This window comes from Acinonyx jubatus, chromosome E4 (assembly GCF_027475565.1).
Source record: "Acinonyx jubatus isolate Ajub_Pintada_27869175 chromosome E4, VMU_Ajub_asm_v1.0, whole genome shotgun sequence".
Taxonomy (NCBI): domain Eukaryota; kingdom Metazoa; phylum Chordata; class Mammalia; order Carnivora; family Felidae; genus Acinonyx; species Acinonyx jubatus.
In genome coordinates this window covers 11,436,011-11,448,684 of record NC_069395.1, presented here as the reverse complement: position 1 = coordinate 11,448,684, position 12,674 = coordinate 11,436,011, and the positions used below count along the sequence as shown (strand labels likewise).

The 12,674-nt window shown below is 48.1% G+C and overlaps 2 protein-coding genes across 5 annotated transcripts in view; both read left to right on the top strand.

The window, feature by feature from the left end:
* MTARC2 (mitochondrial amidoxime reducing component 2) overlaps positions 1-3,858 on the top strand; it is a 40,076-nt gene extending 36,218 nt beyond the window's left edge. For both annotated transcript variants that reach the window (XM_027075003.2, XM_015077374.3), the window contains one exon: positions 2,971-3,858. The gene's annotated coding sequence lies outside the window, so the exon portion shown is untranslated. The remainder of the gene's footprint in view (positions 1-2,970) is intronic.
* A 4,839-nt stretch (positions 3,859-8,697) lies between these two features.
* The window catches only part of MTARC1 (mitochondrial amidoxime reducing component 1), a 40,502-nt gene continuing 36,525 nt past the window's right edge, over positions 8,698-12,674 (top strand). For 2 of the 3 annotated variants that reach the window (XM_053209328.1, XM_053209329.1), the window contains exon 1: positions 8,698-9,858. In XM_053209328.1, coding sequence (XP_053065303.1) covers positions 9,572-9,858 — 287 coding nt within the window. In that variant the 5' untranslated portion in view covers positions 8,698-9,571. The remainder of the gene's footprint in view (positions 9,859-12,674) is intronic. The other variant, XM_027075005.2, reaches the window with a different exon arrangement.

Below are 12,674 nucleotides of genomic sequence, written 5' to 3'. Positions count from 1 at the left end.
CCAATTACACACAGACGTTGGTGGAGAGACATCTATAAAACTGCAAAAGTCTGAAAGAAAACAAAACAAAATGAAACCGTTTTCATTCCCAGAGACCCCAGACCTCCCTCTCTCTAGACCCTTTGCGCACCTGTACCTTGGAATCATTCGACGGCCAGTCGGTGTGGGTTGTCAGTATGCCCCTTCAGAAAAGGACCAAAGAGGGTGATAGACTTGAAGTATGTAAACCTCGAGTGTGTGACTATCACAGAGAAAAAGCAAAAACATCGGACCTGTGAATGCCGCACAGAGGGTCAACAGAAGGTTTGAGAACTACAGAGCACAGTCGACAGTGGTGCAAATTCCTTAAATTTTGAGCACAACTCTGTTAAGCTGAGGGTCTGATCAAGAAGGGGGAATTGTAGGGGCGCCTGGGTGGCTCAGTTGGTTAAGTGTCCGACTTCGGCTCAGGTCACGATCTCACCGCCTGTGAGTTCGAGCCCCACGTCCGGCTCTGGGCTGATGGCTCAGAGCCTGGAGCCTGCTTCCGATTCTGTGTCTCCCTCTCTCTCTGCCCCTACCCCGTTCATGCTCTGTCTCTCTCTGTCTCAAAAATAAATAAACGTTAAAAAAAAAAAAGAAGGGGGAATTGTTAACAAGAAAACCACAGCCCCACAATGGCTTCACTTAGGTTAAGGTTTCGAGTCAGTAAACCAAGACTTACTGCCTAACCTGACTGCAGTTTCAACCCCCCAGGAATGTAATTTTCAACCAGGCAACGTGGAATTTCCTGGTCAGTAGCAGCAAATTGCTGGATAGACCCCTTGCCTAAACAGCACACCCTTGCCTAAACAGCACATTCCTTGCTAATAAAGTCCTTCCCTCCCCTCCCCTCCCCTCCCCTCCCCTCCCCTCCCCTCCCCTCCCCTCCCCATCCTCTTTCTCTCCCTTCCTTCCTTCCTTCCTTTCTTTCTTTCTTTCTTTCTTTCTTTCTTTCTTTCTTTCTTTCTTTCTTTCTCTCTCTCTCTCTCTCTCTCTCTCTCTCTTTCTTTCTTTCTTTCTTTCTTTTTCTTTCCTTCCTTCTTCCTTCCTTCCTTCCTTCCTTGCTTCCTTCCTTCCTTCCTTTTTTTTCTTTCTGTCTCTCTCTCTCATCTTCTCTCTGCCTTTAAAAACCTTCCTTTTGTTTAGCACAGGTCCCCTCTACTTGCTAGATGTGATGTTGCCTGATTTATGAATCATTTAATAAAGTCGATTAGATCTTCCAGTTCACTCAGTTAAATTTTGCTCTTTAACACATGCGTGGGGTGGACTGGAGCCAAGAGGGGATGTGAAGGGCCAAGCAGGGGTGACGGCGTAAGACGTACGCAGGGTGCACGCTGTGGGTGTGGTGAGGGATGTGTGAGTGCCCAGACCCTTCACGTGACAGAGATGCTGTTGGCCACTGGGCCCCAAGCTCCCTTTCAGCTTTGTTATCCAGCACTGCCCCCCACCCCCCACCCCTACACACCACAGGCACTTGTCCTGCCGTCCATGCCCCAGAAGCATAGAGAACTTTCTTCTCTGCTGGGCATTTCTGTTTGGCTTTAAAAATAATGGTAATGTTATTTATCTACTTTGTGAGCCTACTATGGTTTTTGCATTCTGAATCCTTAATATGACAGGTTGATTAAAGCTTTACAAAAATAGCAGTTAATATTTGCACTGGGGTTACTTATCCATTTAAAATTTAAAACTTAATTATATAAGAGTTTACCTGTTCCATTATGAATGCAATACATGTTCCTCGTGGTGGATTTAGAAAATACCAGCAAAGTTGCGGAAAGAAATCACCCCGTGTCACTGTTTAAAAATTTTATTCTGGAGGCACCCGGGTGGCTCAGTTGGTTAAGAGTCCGACTCTTGATCTTGGGTCAAGTCATGATTTCATGGTGTATGGGATCGAGCCCCATGTTGGGCTCTGTGCTGACAGTGTGGATTCTGCTTGGGATTCTCTCTCTGTCTACCCCTGCCCCACTCTCTCTCTCATAAAAAAATTTTTTTTTAATTCTGGTTTTTTTTTTGTTTAATGTAGCCATAATTTGTGTGTGTGTGTGTGTGTATATGTAATATGTACATATAATTCATAATATATGCATGTATAATATATATCATACAGATATATATTGTATATCATATATTTATGCAGATATATATCATATATATATGATAAATATATACAGAAGTATGTATCATACACATTTCCAGAGACCTCCAGCCTTTTCAAAGGTCATTCTGATGGCTTCATAGCATTACGTTGTAGAAATAAATAAGCACCATTTTAGAGTATTTGACACTGGGACCACATCCAATTTTGTTGTAAATAATATTATAATATATATCTTTGTATGCAGAGTCACTTTCAAATCAAGTTTTCTGTAAGGTAGATTGCTAAAGTGGAATTATTGACTTGTGGGAAACAGACATATTCTTTAACATCTTGACTAATGGCTTTCTTTTTAATGTTTTTAAAATTGTTGTCTTAATGTTTATTTATTTTTTGAGAGAGAGAGACAGAGTGCAAGCTGGGGAGGGGCGGAGAGAGAGGGAGTCACAGAATCTGAAGCAGGCTCCAGGCTCTGAGCTGTCAGCACAGAGCCCGATGCGGGTCTTGAACTCACAGACCGTGCGATCATGACCTGAGCTGAAGTCAGACGCTTAACCGACTGAGCCACCCAGGCGCCCTTTCACTAATGGCTTTCGAAAGTGTTCTTCCCTCGTGTGCCACCTCATGTCATGTGAGAGAGATCCAGGCTCTGGGCCCTTGCCAGAACTGGGCGGGCCACTCAGTCTTAATAGGCTGCTCTTTTCCATGAAGGTAATTTGGCCCGGGACAAACGGGTTCACGTTTCCTGCATTTTAACTATATTGAGTGACTGTTCTGTGAGTGTGTGAGTTATTTATGACCTGTAGGAGAAAAAACCAAATAATCAGAGGTCCTTGTCATTTATTCAGGTTTCCACGTCCCGGAGGCTTTGATGAGGACTTTACCGACAGCCGCCAGCACCACCTCGGCACGTCCTGTGCTACCCAGCCCTTGACCGTCTTCACCCTGGAGCCGAATCTCTTTGTAACTTTTTGAAGTTACGCATGCTCCACGTTAATGCAGGAAAAGTATTAGAGGTGATTCAGCAATAAGGAGGTATATAGATTGGACGTAATGAGGACTCTTTAAATAAATAAAATTGTCTATGAAATTATTTGGAATGTTGCTCTAGCGATGACACTTTTTAACCCCTGACGTTACTGTTGGTGAGTAAAGAAAGTCTAAAGAATCAGTCAAAAAGCCGCAGATTTCTTTTTCCCACGTGTTTACATCCTCTCCCCTGTCGTTCGTGTTTTTAGGAGAAATGGGAAACAAGATCATTGTTTTCTGATGTGCCTTATACGTGTTCCCACAAATCCTTGATGTTGGCCTTCACACAGCGGTTGAATCCGTCAACATTTGCTCATATGTTCTGGACCCCAAGTTGGGGAATCGGGTTGTACTTGAGTATGGAAGTTATTTTGTAGATCTTGTTTTCATTTTCGATTAGGCCCTATATAAAAGCAATTTGTCTGTAACCACCAGGTCCGCTGCCTGGAATTTCAAGTATGACAAAGAAAACACGGGCTTTTAAAACGAATGGAATGTTGAGAGCAGGCGTGAGGAGCACGAGCGCATTTTTTTAGGTGCAGATAATTTTTAGGTACAAATAATCCGGTGCAAAAAAAAAAAAAAGAGAAATGAACTATTTTGGTATGACTAAACAAAAATCCTCACTGAAGTAATGTGTGAATGCGTTAACCCACTTACAGTGTTGGGGTTTATTATTAATAAATGTGAATCTCAGTTGTACTTTCCCTTTGGTATTTCTGAGTCTGCTTCCATGGCTTTTTTCATTTTATATTAGAATTTCGGTCACTGTCATGCATTTTTCTTGACCCTTTTCTGAGTAGCGTGGCAGAGAGCTTCCTTGCAAAGGAATGAGTGGACTCCACGGACGTTTACCTCCTGCGGTTGGTGGGGGTTGGGGTGCATTGTGAACGACACAATCCACCTGAGGCGCGACGGCCAGTGACGGCGAGGAGACTGGCCAGTGGCCAGTGAAGAGCAGCTCTTCCTTGTCTGGGTTCTGGGACTGAAATGAACCTCCATTCCCAGCGCCCTGTGAGGAGAAAGGGTTAAGTTAGCTCTGTCCCCGGCTAAGGTTTGGAAATGATGACGTTGAAAAATCATGCCAACTGTAAAGTCGGCCATTGAAATGGAGAAGCAGATTTTTCCTTTTAAAATTCTGGAGAGGGGCGCCTGGGTGGCTCAGTCGGTGAAGTGACTTTGGCTCAGGTCATGATCTCGTGGTCTGTGAGTTCAAGCCCTGTGTCGGGCTCTGTGCTGACAGCTCGGAGCCTGGAGCCTGCTTCAGATTCTGTGCCTCCTTCTCTCTCTGCCCCTCCCCCACTCATGCGCGCGTGCTCTCTCTCTGTCAAAAATAAGTAAACATTAAAAAAAATTTTTTTTTAAAGTTCTGAAGAGAAAAAAATTTTAGAAGAGAGGTGTTTGGTTGGCTCAGTCAGAAAAATATGTGACTCTTGATCTTGCGGTCATGAATGCAGGCCCCACATTGGGTGTGGAGATTATTTAAATGAATAAATAAATACAAATTTAAAAAAATTATGTTTATTTTTGAGAGAAAGAGCATGGGCAGGGGAGGGGCGAGAGGGAGGGAGACCCAGAATCCCAAGCAGGCTCCAGGCTCCAAGCTATCAGCACAGAGCCTGATGCAGAGCTCTAACCCATGAACTGCGAGATCATGACCCGAGCTGAAGTCGGATGTTTAACCAACTGAGCCACCTAGGCGCCCCAATAAATACAAATTTAAAAAATAAATTTCTGAATAGAAATCAGGGAGGGGGATAAACAGAAATACACAAAATTAGTGCCCATGAGCTCTCTCGTCTGTGGAGAACGTGGAGGATAGGGGTGAGTCCTGTGTCATGCCGGGAAGTGTTGCCCTTCACTCTATTCTCATGGCACACTTCACCATCAATCAACATTTCTTCATACGAAGCTAGATTTACTGAATCCCCTTCTTCCAGCTCATTCCTAGAAGGAGCAAGGTCATTGACGTACCGTTAACAGTTGAAGCAATTCTGACCTCTGTACTCTGAACACAGTTCCTGGCTTTCACTGGAGTCAGGGAGGGAGAGGGTGACTTGGGATTGGAAGAGAGAATAGGACACATCGAATCTGTTTAGGCCTAAATAACTATGGTGAAGAACAACGTTCAAGGACAGATCTTCCCAGAGCACTAAAGGGCCCCCAGTGTGTATTGTCAACTGGGAAAAAGGATTCGCTGTGCTTTGGGGACTCTCCCTTTATCGATTTAAGATAATCTCCATTCGTGTGGGCAATTTTCTCTCCTTCTCTCTCTCTCTCTCTCTCTTTTTTTTTTTTAATGTTTACTTATTTTTGAGAGAGCACTAGCAGGGGAGGGGCAGAGAGGAGGTGACAGGATCCGAAGCAGGCTCTGCATTGTCAGCACAGAGCCTGACACAGGGCTCAAACACACAAACCGTGAGATCGTGACCTGAGTGGAGTTTGGGCGCTTAACCGACTGAGCCACCCAGGCGCTTCTTTCCTCTTCACTTCTCTTTTCTTTTTTTCCCCCTAATCTTTGACAATTCTGGTGGATCTTGAATTGTACCGTCCTAACCTGACAGTGCCTCTCTCCTTGACCAAACTAGTCAGGTTCCTCTGAAGCCCCGTCTCCACTAGGCCTCAACCTTGACCCTGGCCAGGACTGCATAGCCCAGTTTAGCAAGAATCCTGCTAAATCAGTTGAGAGAGCACCTTCACCCTTGATCTCTGATCATTTTCATTATTGGATTGAGTTCCTCATCCACCGTTGCTGTGGAAGACCTCGGCCTGCCTTCAGCAAGAATCCTGCGAACTCAGTTTATCAAGAATCCTCCTACCCTTGATGGTCCCTGTTAAGTAATTTTCCATCCACTGATCCCCGCTCTCTGCATGTTGGCTGTAAATCCCCACTTGTCTTTGCTGTGTTCAGAGTTGAGACCTATTGTAATATCTCTATTGCAATCGCCTTATTTTTAAAAAAATTTTTATGTTTATTCATTTTTGAAAGACAGAGACAGAGCACAAGCAGGGGTGGGGTGGAGAGAGAGGGGGGACACAGAATCTGAAGCAGGCCTCAGGCTCTGAGCTGTCAGCGCAGAGCCCTACGCGGGGCTCGAACTCACGAACTGCGAGATCATGACCTGAGCCGAAGTTGGATGCTCAATTGACTGAGCCACCCAGGTGCCCCCTTTTTGTTTTTATGTCTTAATTTTTTTTATGTTTTAATTTTTTATGTTTACTCATTTTTGAAAGAGAGAGAGCACAAATGGGTGGGGCAGAGAGAGGGGGTAATTGCCTTATTTTTTCTTATTGACATACAACATTGTATGTAAGGTGTGCAACATGATGTGTGTGTGTATTATGAAATGATCACAGTTAAGTCTCGTTAACACCCATTACCTCACACAGTTACAAGTTCTTTTCTGGTGTTGAGAACTTTTAAGATTTAATCTCTCAACAACTTTTACCTTCACAACACAGCATTGTTAACCATAGTCAATAGACTGTATGTTACATCCCCAGAAACCCATTTATCTTACGACAGGAAGTTTGGGTCTTTTGACACCTTCTACGACAGGAAGTTTGGGTCTTTTGACACCGTCACTTGTTTTGCCCACCTCCCCACCTCCTGCCTTTGGCAAACCAGTCTTTTCTCAGTATCAGTGAGCTGTTTATGTTTTTGTTTTGTTCTGGATTCCACATGTAAATGAGATCATTTGGTATTTGTCATTCTCTGATTTATTTCACTTAGCGTAATAGCCTCAAGGTCTATGCACTTTGTCCTGAATGGCATGATTTCATTTGTTTTTAATAAGGCTGAGTAATATTCCACTGTATACACGCACCGCATTTTCTGTATCTGTTCATCTGTCCAGTGGATCTTTATGTTGTTTCCATGTCCTGACTATTGGAAATAATGCTGCAGTGAACATGTGGGTGCATAAATCTTTTCAAATTAGTGTTTTCACTCTCTTTGGATAAATACCCAGAAGTGGAATTGCTGGAATCTATGGCGGTTCTGTTTTTATTTATTATTATTAGTTAATTCTTTTTTTAAATGTTTATTTTATTTTTGAGAGACAGAGTGCGAGAGGGGGAGGGGCAGAGAGAGAGGGAGACACAGAATCCGAAGCAGACTCCAGGCTCCGAGCTGTCAGCACAGAGCCCGACATAGGGCTCGAACTCACGAACCGTGAGATCGTGACCTGTGCCGAAGTCAGATGCTTAACTGGCCGAGCCACCCAAGCGCCCTGCAGCTCTGTTTTTAAATTTAAGGATCCTCCATACTGTTTTCCATGGTGGCTGCACCAATTTGCATTGCCACCAACAGTGTACAAGTCTTCCCTTTTCTCCACATCCTCCCCAACGCTTACCTCTTTTTGATAATAGCCATTCCAACACATGTGAGGTGATACCTCACTGTGGTTCTGATTTCCATTTCCCTGCTGAGTGATGTCAAGTACCTGTTTGCGATTGTATGTCTTATGTAGAAAAATGTCTATTAAGTTTTCATTTTTTAATTTTTATTAAAAATTTTTTGATGTTTATTTTGAGAGAGAGAGAGAGCAGGCGTGCAAGTGGGGGAGGGGCAGAGAGAGGGAGACACAGAATCCGAAGCAGGCTCCAGGTTCCCAGCTGTCAGCACAGAGCCCCATGTGGGGCTCGAACTCATAAACCTGGAGATCATGACCTGAGCCAAAGTCAGTAGTTTGATTGAGCCACCCAGTCGCCCCTTTAAAATTTTATTTTTAGGGGCGCCTGGGTGGCTCAGTCGGTGGAGCGTCGGACTTTGCCCCAGGTCATGATCTGGCGGTCTGAGTTCGAGCCCCACGTCAGGCTCTGTGCTGACAGCTTGGAGCCTGCAGCCTGCTTTGGATTCTGTGTCTCCCTCGCTTGCCCTCCCCCGCTCATGCTATGTCTCTCTCTCTCTCTGTCAAAAATAAATAAACATTAAAAAAATTTTTTTAAAGTTTTATTTTTAAGTAATCTCTACACCCAACGTGGGGCTTGAACCCGAGATCGAGTTGCATGCTCTACTGAGCCAGCCAAGTGCCCAATGCTGCTCATATTTAAATTGGATTTTTTTTCTTTGGCAATTTAATTGTAGGAGTTTTTCATAATTTTTGGATATTAACCCCTTATCAGATACATGAGTTGTAAATAATTTTTCCCATTCTGTAGGTTGTCTTTTCATTTTGTTGATGGTTTCTTTTGCCAGACATAAGCATTTTAGGTTGACTAGTCCGACTTCTTTATTTTTCTTTTGCTTTTGGTGTCTTGTCACGTATTTTGGTGATTCTTGTGTCTGATGTAAGGTAGAGGTGCAGTTTCATTCTTTTTCAAGTGTCAGGATAATTAAACTTTTTTTTAATGTCTGTTTATTTTTGAGAGAGAGGTAGAGTATGAGTGGGGAGGGGCAAAGAGAGAGAGACAGAATCCAAAGCAGGCTCCAGGCTCTGAGCTGTCGGCACAGAGCCCAACGCGGGGCTCGAGCTCACAGACTGAGAGATAGATCATGACCTGAGCTGAAGTCGGACGCTTAACCGACTGAGCCACCCAGGTGCCCCAGGAGCCTAATACTCTTAAATCACCTTGACCCTGATGACTGACCTTGTGGTTTGAAACATGACCTGATTTGAAAGAGACAAGTCAGTGCCTGCAGCGCCAGTTGGACATTCCCTTCTGCCCTGAAGCCTCCGGATCTTGGGCCAGTACCCACCTTCCAAACCGCGGCCCCGGGGAAGGCTGCCGGGAGGAGCGCACCGCGCCCTAAGCCCTGCAGAGGGCGCTCTCCGCCGCCCAGTGCAACTCAGACCTGCGGCTCGGAGAGCCCGGGCTCACCGCCAGCTCCCCGCCAGCCCCTGTTCTCAGGCCCTGCGCGCCTGGTCGTATCCGGCCGCCCTGATTCCGGCTCCCGCAAGCTCCCTGGTCCTGCTTGGCAGGCGGGGAGGGTGGTGGAGGTCAGCGGATACTCCGTGCCAGCCCTCCATTATCCCCAAGACAGGGATCTCCCCGCTGCCTGCTTTCTAATTTAGAAATCACGCTTTGTCCTGCAAACTTGGTATCTGACCATTTTACGTTTAATAAAAACCCATAAATACGTAAATAAAGAGGTCACTTGTAGCGGTAGCGGTCGTGGGGGAAGGCGCACCGCCTTGCAGCCGCAGGCGGCGGAAGGCGGAGGAGGCGGTGGGGCGAGGACCCTGCAGCAGCGGGGCCACCCCCTCCCACCGCAGCGCCCCAGGGGCCACCCCTCGGTAGAAGGTCGTGCGATACTGCGAGCGGCCCGGAAGGGGTTCGGGAGCGGCCCTTCCTTTGGGCTCCGGGCCAAGGGCCGCACCAGGCGGCGACCGCTCTCTGGACCGGTGGCGGCTGGGCGTCTGCGGAGGGCCCGCAGGAGCTGTCGCCGCCCGCGCCCGCGCCCGCGCCCGCTCCGCCATGGGCGCCGCCGGCTCGTCGGCCCTGGGCCGCCTCGGCCTCCCCGCGTCGCGCCTCCCCGCGCAGCCCCGGCCCGGCTGGCTCGCGGTGACCGCGCTGGGACTGGCCGCCGTGGCGCTGGGGACCGTCGCCTGGCGCCGCGCGCGGTCCAGGCGGCGCCGGCGGCTGCAGCAGGTGGGCACGGTGGCGCAGCTCTGGATCTACCCGGTCAAGTCCTGCAAGGGGGTGGCGGTGAGCGCGGCGGAGTGCACGGCCCTGGGGCTGCGCTGCGGCCACCTGCGGGACAGGTAGGGCCGAGCCGGGCGGGGCTCCGCGGGGAGGGCTTCGGGCGGGGGCGGGGGCGGTCTGCAGAGTCCGCCAGCAGGTCCTTCCTTCCCTTTCGATGGGGCAAGGACAAAGAGAACGAGGGGCAACTACGTCCCAACAGCCGACCCCAGGGGCCCGAGACCCAGGCCTAAGTGTCCCGACCCGCTTCCCCGAGACGGCTGCATTTCCACCTCCCACGGGCGCTTTCACGTCTGCGCTCCTGCCGAGCAGTGGTCGGGGCGCCCAGGTGTCTGTCGCGTGCCCGCCAACTGCTTCAACCCCATCTAGCAGAGGCGGCGAGCTTCCAGGGATTGGTCCCCGCCACATTAGTTTCATTAAACTGTCTCTGGAGAACTTGGGGGAAACTTGGGGCGGCGGAGCGCAGCCCTCAAAGGGCACACCCGGGTAGAGCGCCCCTAAGGACAGCTGTTGAAGCTTAAGCTTCTTGCGGCCGGAGAAGTGCTATTGCCTCTGTTTCCCTAAGGCGCGCAAGCACTCTTTTTATGAACAAAGGAACTGGGGTTCCGCGCCACCCAGCGGGGGAGCCAGGACTCTTGTTTTGTTTAGCACGTGGGTGCTTTGTGAAGAGTCGTTTTATTAATGGCCTATCAGGGTAGTCACGATCTGCGTGCATTCCTGGGGTTCAGCGAAGGTTGCAACGGCCCGCCCGGAGCGAGCGGCTTTGTTCTCTTCCGGGTCTGGCGTCAGGCCAGCCCGGGGCCTCACTAAGGCTGCGCATCAAGCTCTTTCCTGCCAGACGAGCCCTCAGCTCCTGCAAGTAACCCAGAACTGGGCAGGGGGGACGGCTGTGGCCCGCCCCCGCCCCTCCCCCCGCCTTGCAGCGGAGAGGCGGAGGGCCATTCACGACATACGTGAGTGGTGAGCTCTGCATCTTTGCTTCTGGAAGCAAGGCGAGAATCCTAGATATTTCATGGTTTGTACAGAGGTCACCGACTCCGAAAGACGGTCCAATGTATTGAATTTGTTTTGTAGGCCCCGGAGGCAAAGGGTGTTGTACTGTACCGATTGAGAGTATTTACTGAGCTCGTACGATAATAAATAATTACAAGAGCTGGCATTTGTGGCAGGCGCCATTTTTGTCATCATGGTACCAGCAAGCCTGAAGGAGAAGTGAGGGGCATAGCGGACTCTGTGTGACCAGTGCCAGGGAGCACAGAGAAGCAGCCCCAGAAACTCTCTGGGGTGGCCAGGAGGGTAAAAACCCCGGACTTGGGGGGAAGGAATACTGGGGGAAAGGCTAGTGCCCTCTGAGGGAATGACCGAAAGGGACTGAAAACGGAGATACAAGTACACCAGCGTTCACTGCAGCATCACCCACAGTAGCCCAAGGGTGAAATCAACCCACATATCCATCAACAGATGACTGGATAAACAACATGTGGTATAGACGCACCCGGGAATAGTGTTTAGCCACAAAAAGGAACGAAGTTCTGATCCACACTGCAGCATAGATCTTACAAGCATTATGTTAGGTGAAATAAGCCAGACACAAAAGGGCGAATATTATATGATTCTAATGATATGAAATATCTACAGTAGGCAAATTCATAGAGACAGGATGTGGATTGAAGTTTCCCAGGGGGCCAGGGGAGAGGAGAGAGAAGGGGGAGTTATTGCTTAATGGGTTCAAAGTTTCTATTTGGGGTGACGACAAAGTTTTGGAAATAGATAGTGGTGATGGTTGCATAACATTGTGAAGGTGCCCAGGGTCATAGAATTGTGCACCTAAGATAGTTAAGAACACATTTAAAAAAACAAATCTGTTTTCTGTTGATGGACACTTGGGTTGTTTCCTCCATCTTTCGGCGTTGTGAACATTGCTTCTGTGAACATCACGGTATGCGTATCTGCCCTGTTTTCAATCCTTTTGGATATACGGAGGAGCATGCCAGACATTTAATGTTGCGTATATTTTACCACAATTAAAAACATTTAAAAAGCTGGCCTGCGTGAGGGCGCAGGGGGTTGTGAATGGCTGGTGAGCAGCTGGTTATGAAGGGCCTTGCCTGCCTTGCTGAAGATTCAGGGTTTTATCCTGAAAGCAGGAACCATGGAGGGATTTTTCATGGGGGGGGGGGGGCGGAATTTTCTAGATTTGTAGTTTAGAAAGATCAGACCGCCATCATCACCTGGAAGAATTATTACACGAAGAAGACTATTCATGTGCTGGGAGCAAGGATCTGGGGCAGGGCAGAGCTCTGACTGGGTCCAGGATGAGGGCCGATAGGCAGGCGGTTCAGGGAAGGGCTTCCGTTAACCTTATTTTTCTCATGTAGCTGAAACATCTCAACCATGATGACCCACTGGGGGTGGCGCACAGGAGCTTTAACGCCCTAACGTATTTGCCGTCTTTTAATCTTATGTCTGTGGATTCCAAGAGCTCGAGCTCACTTCTATAACTGTAGTCACTCGACCCAGTGAGAAATGATCAAAATGTCAATATATTCAGCTTCCTTGGCAGCTGAGGAATAACCCGTATGAATGGCTCCCCCCCCACCCCGCCCCGCACCCCCAGACAGTTTCCTGTTGCTCTGATCTCTCCATGTATCTTTTTTTTCTTGGAAGTACCTCTAGGTCAGGAGTATTGGGTTAGAAGAAATATCGTCCATGGTGACAATAGACCTTTGAGCAAATTGCAGCATCCACAGCCCTGAATATTGAAACATTAATGTTTTAAAAGGCGGGGGTGGATTTGGCAAGGTGGAAGTGGCCTCGTATGCTTCTCTGCTGAAGTCCACGCTCTGAGAACAATAGAGCCACAATCTCGTTATTGTGC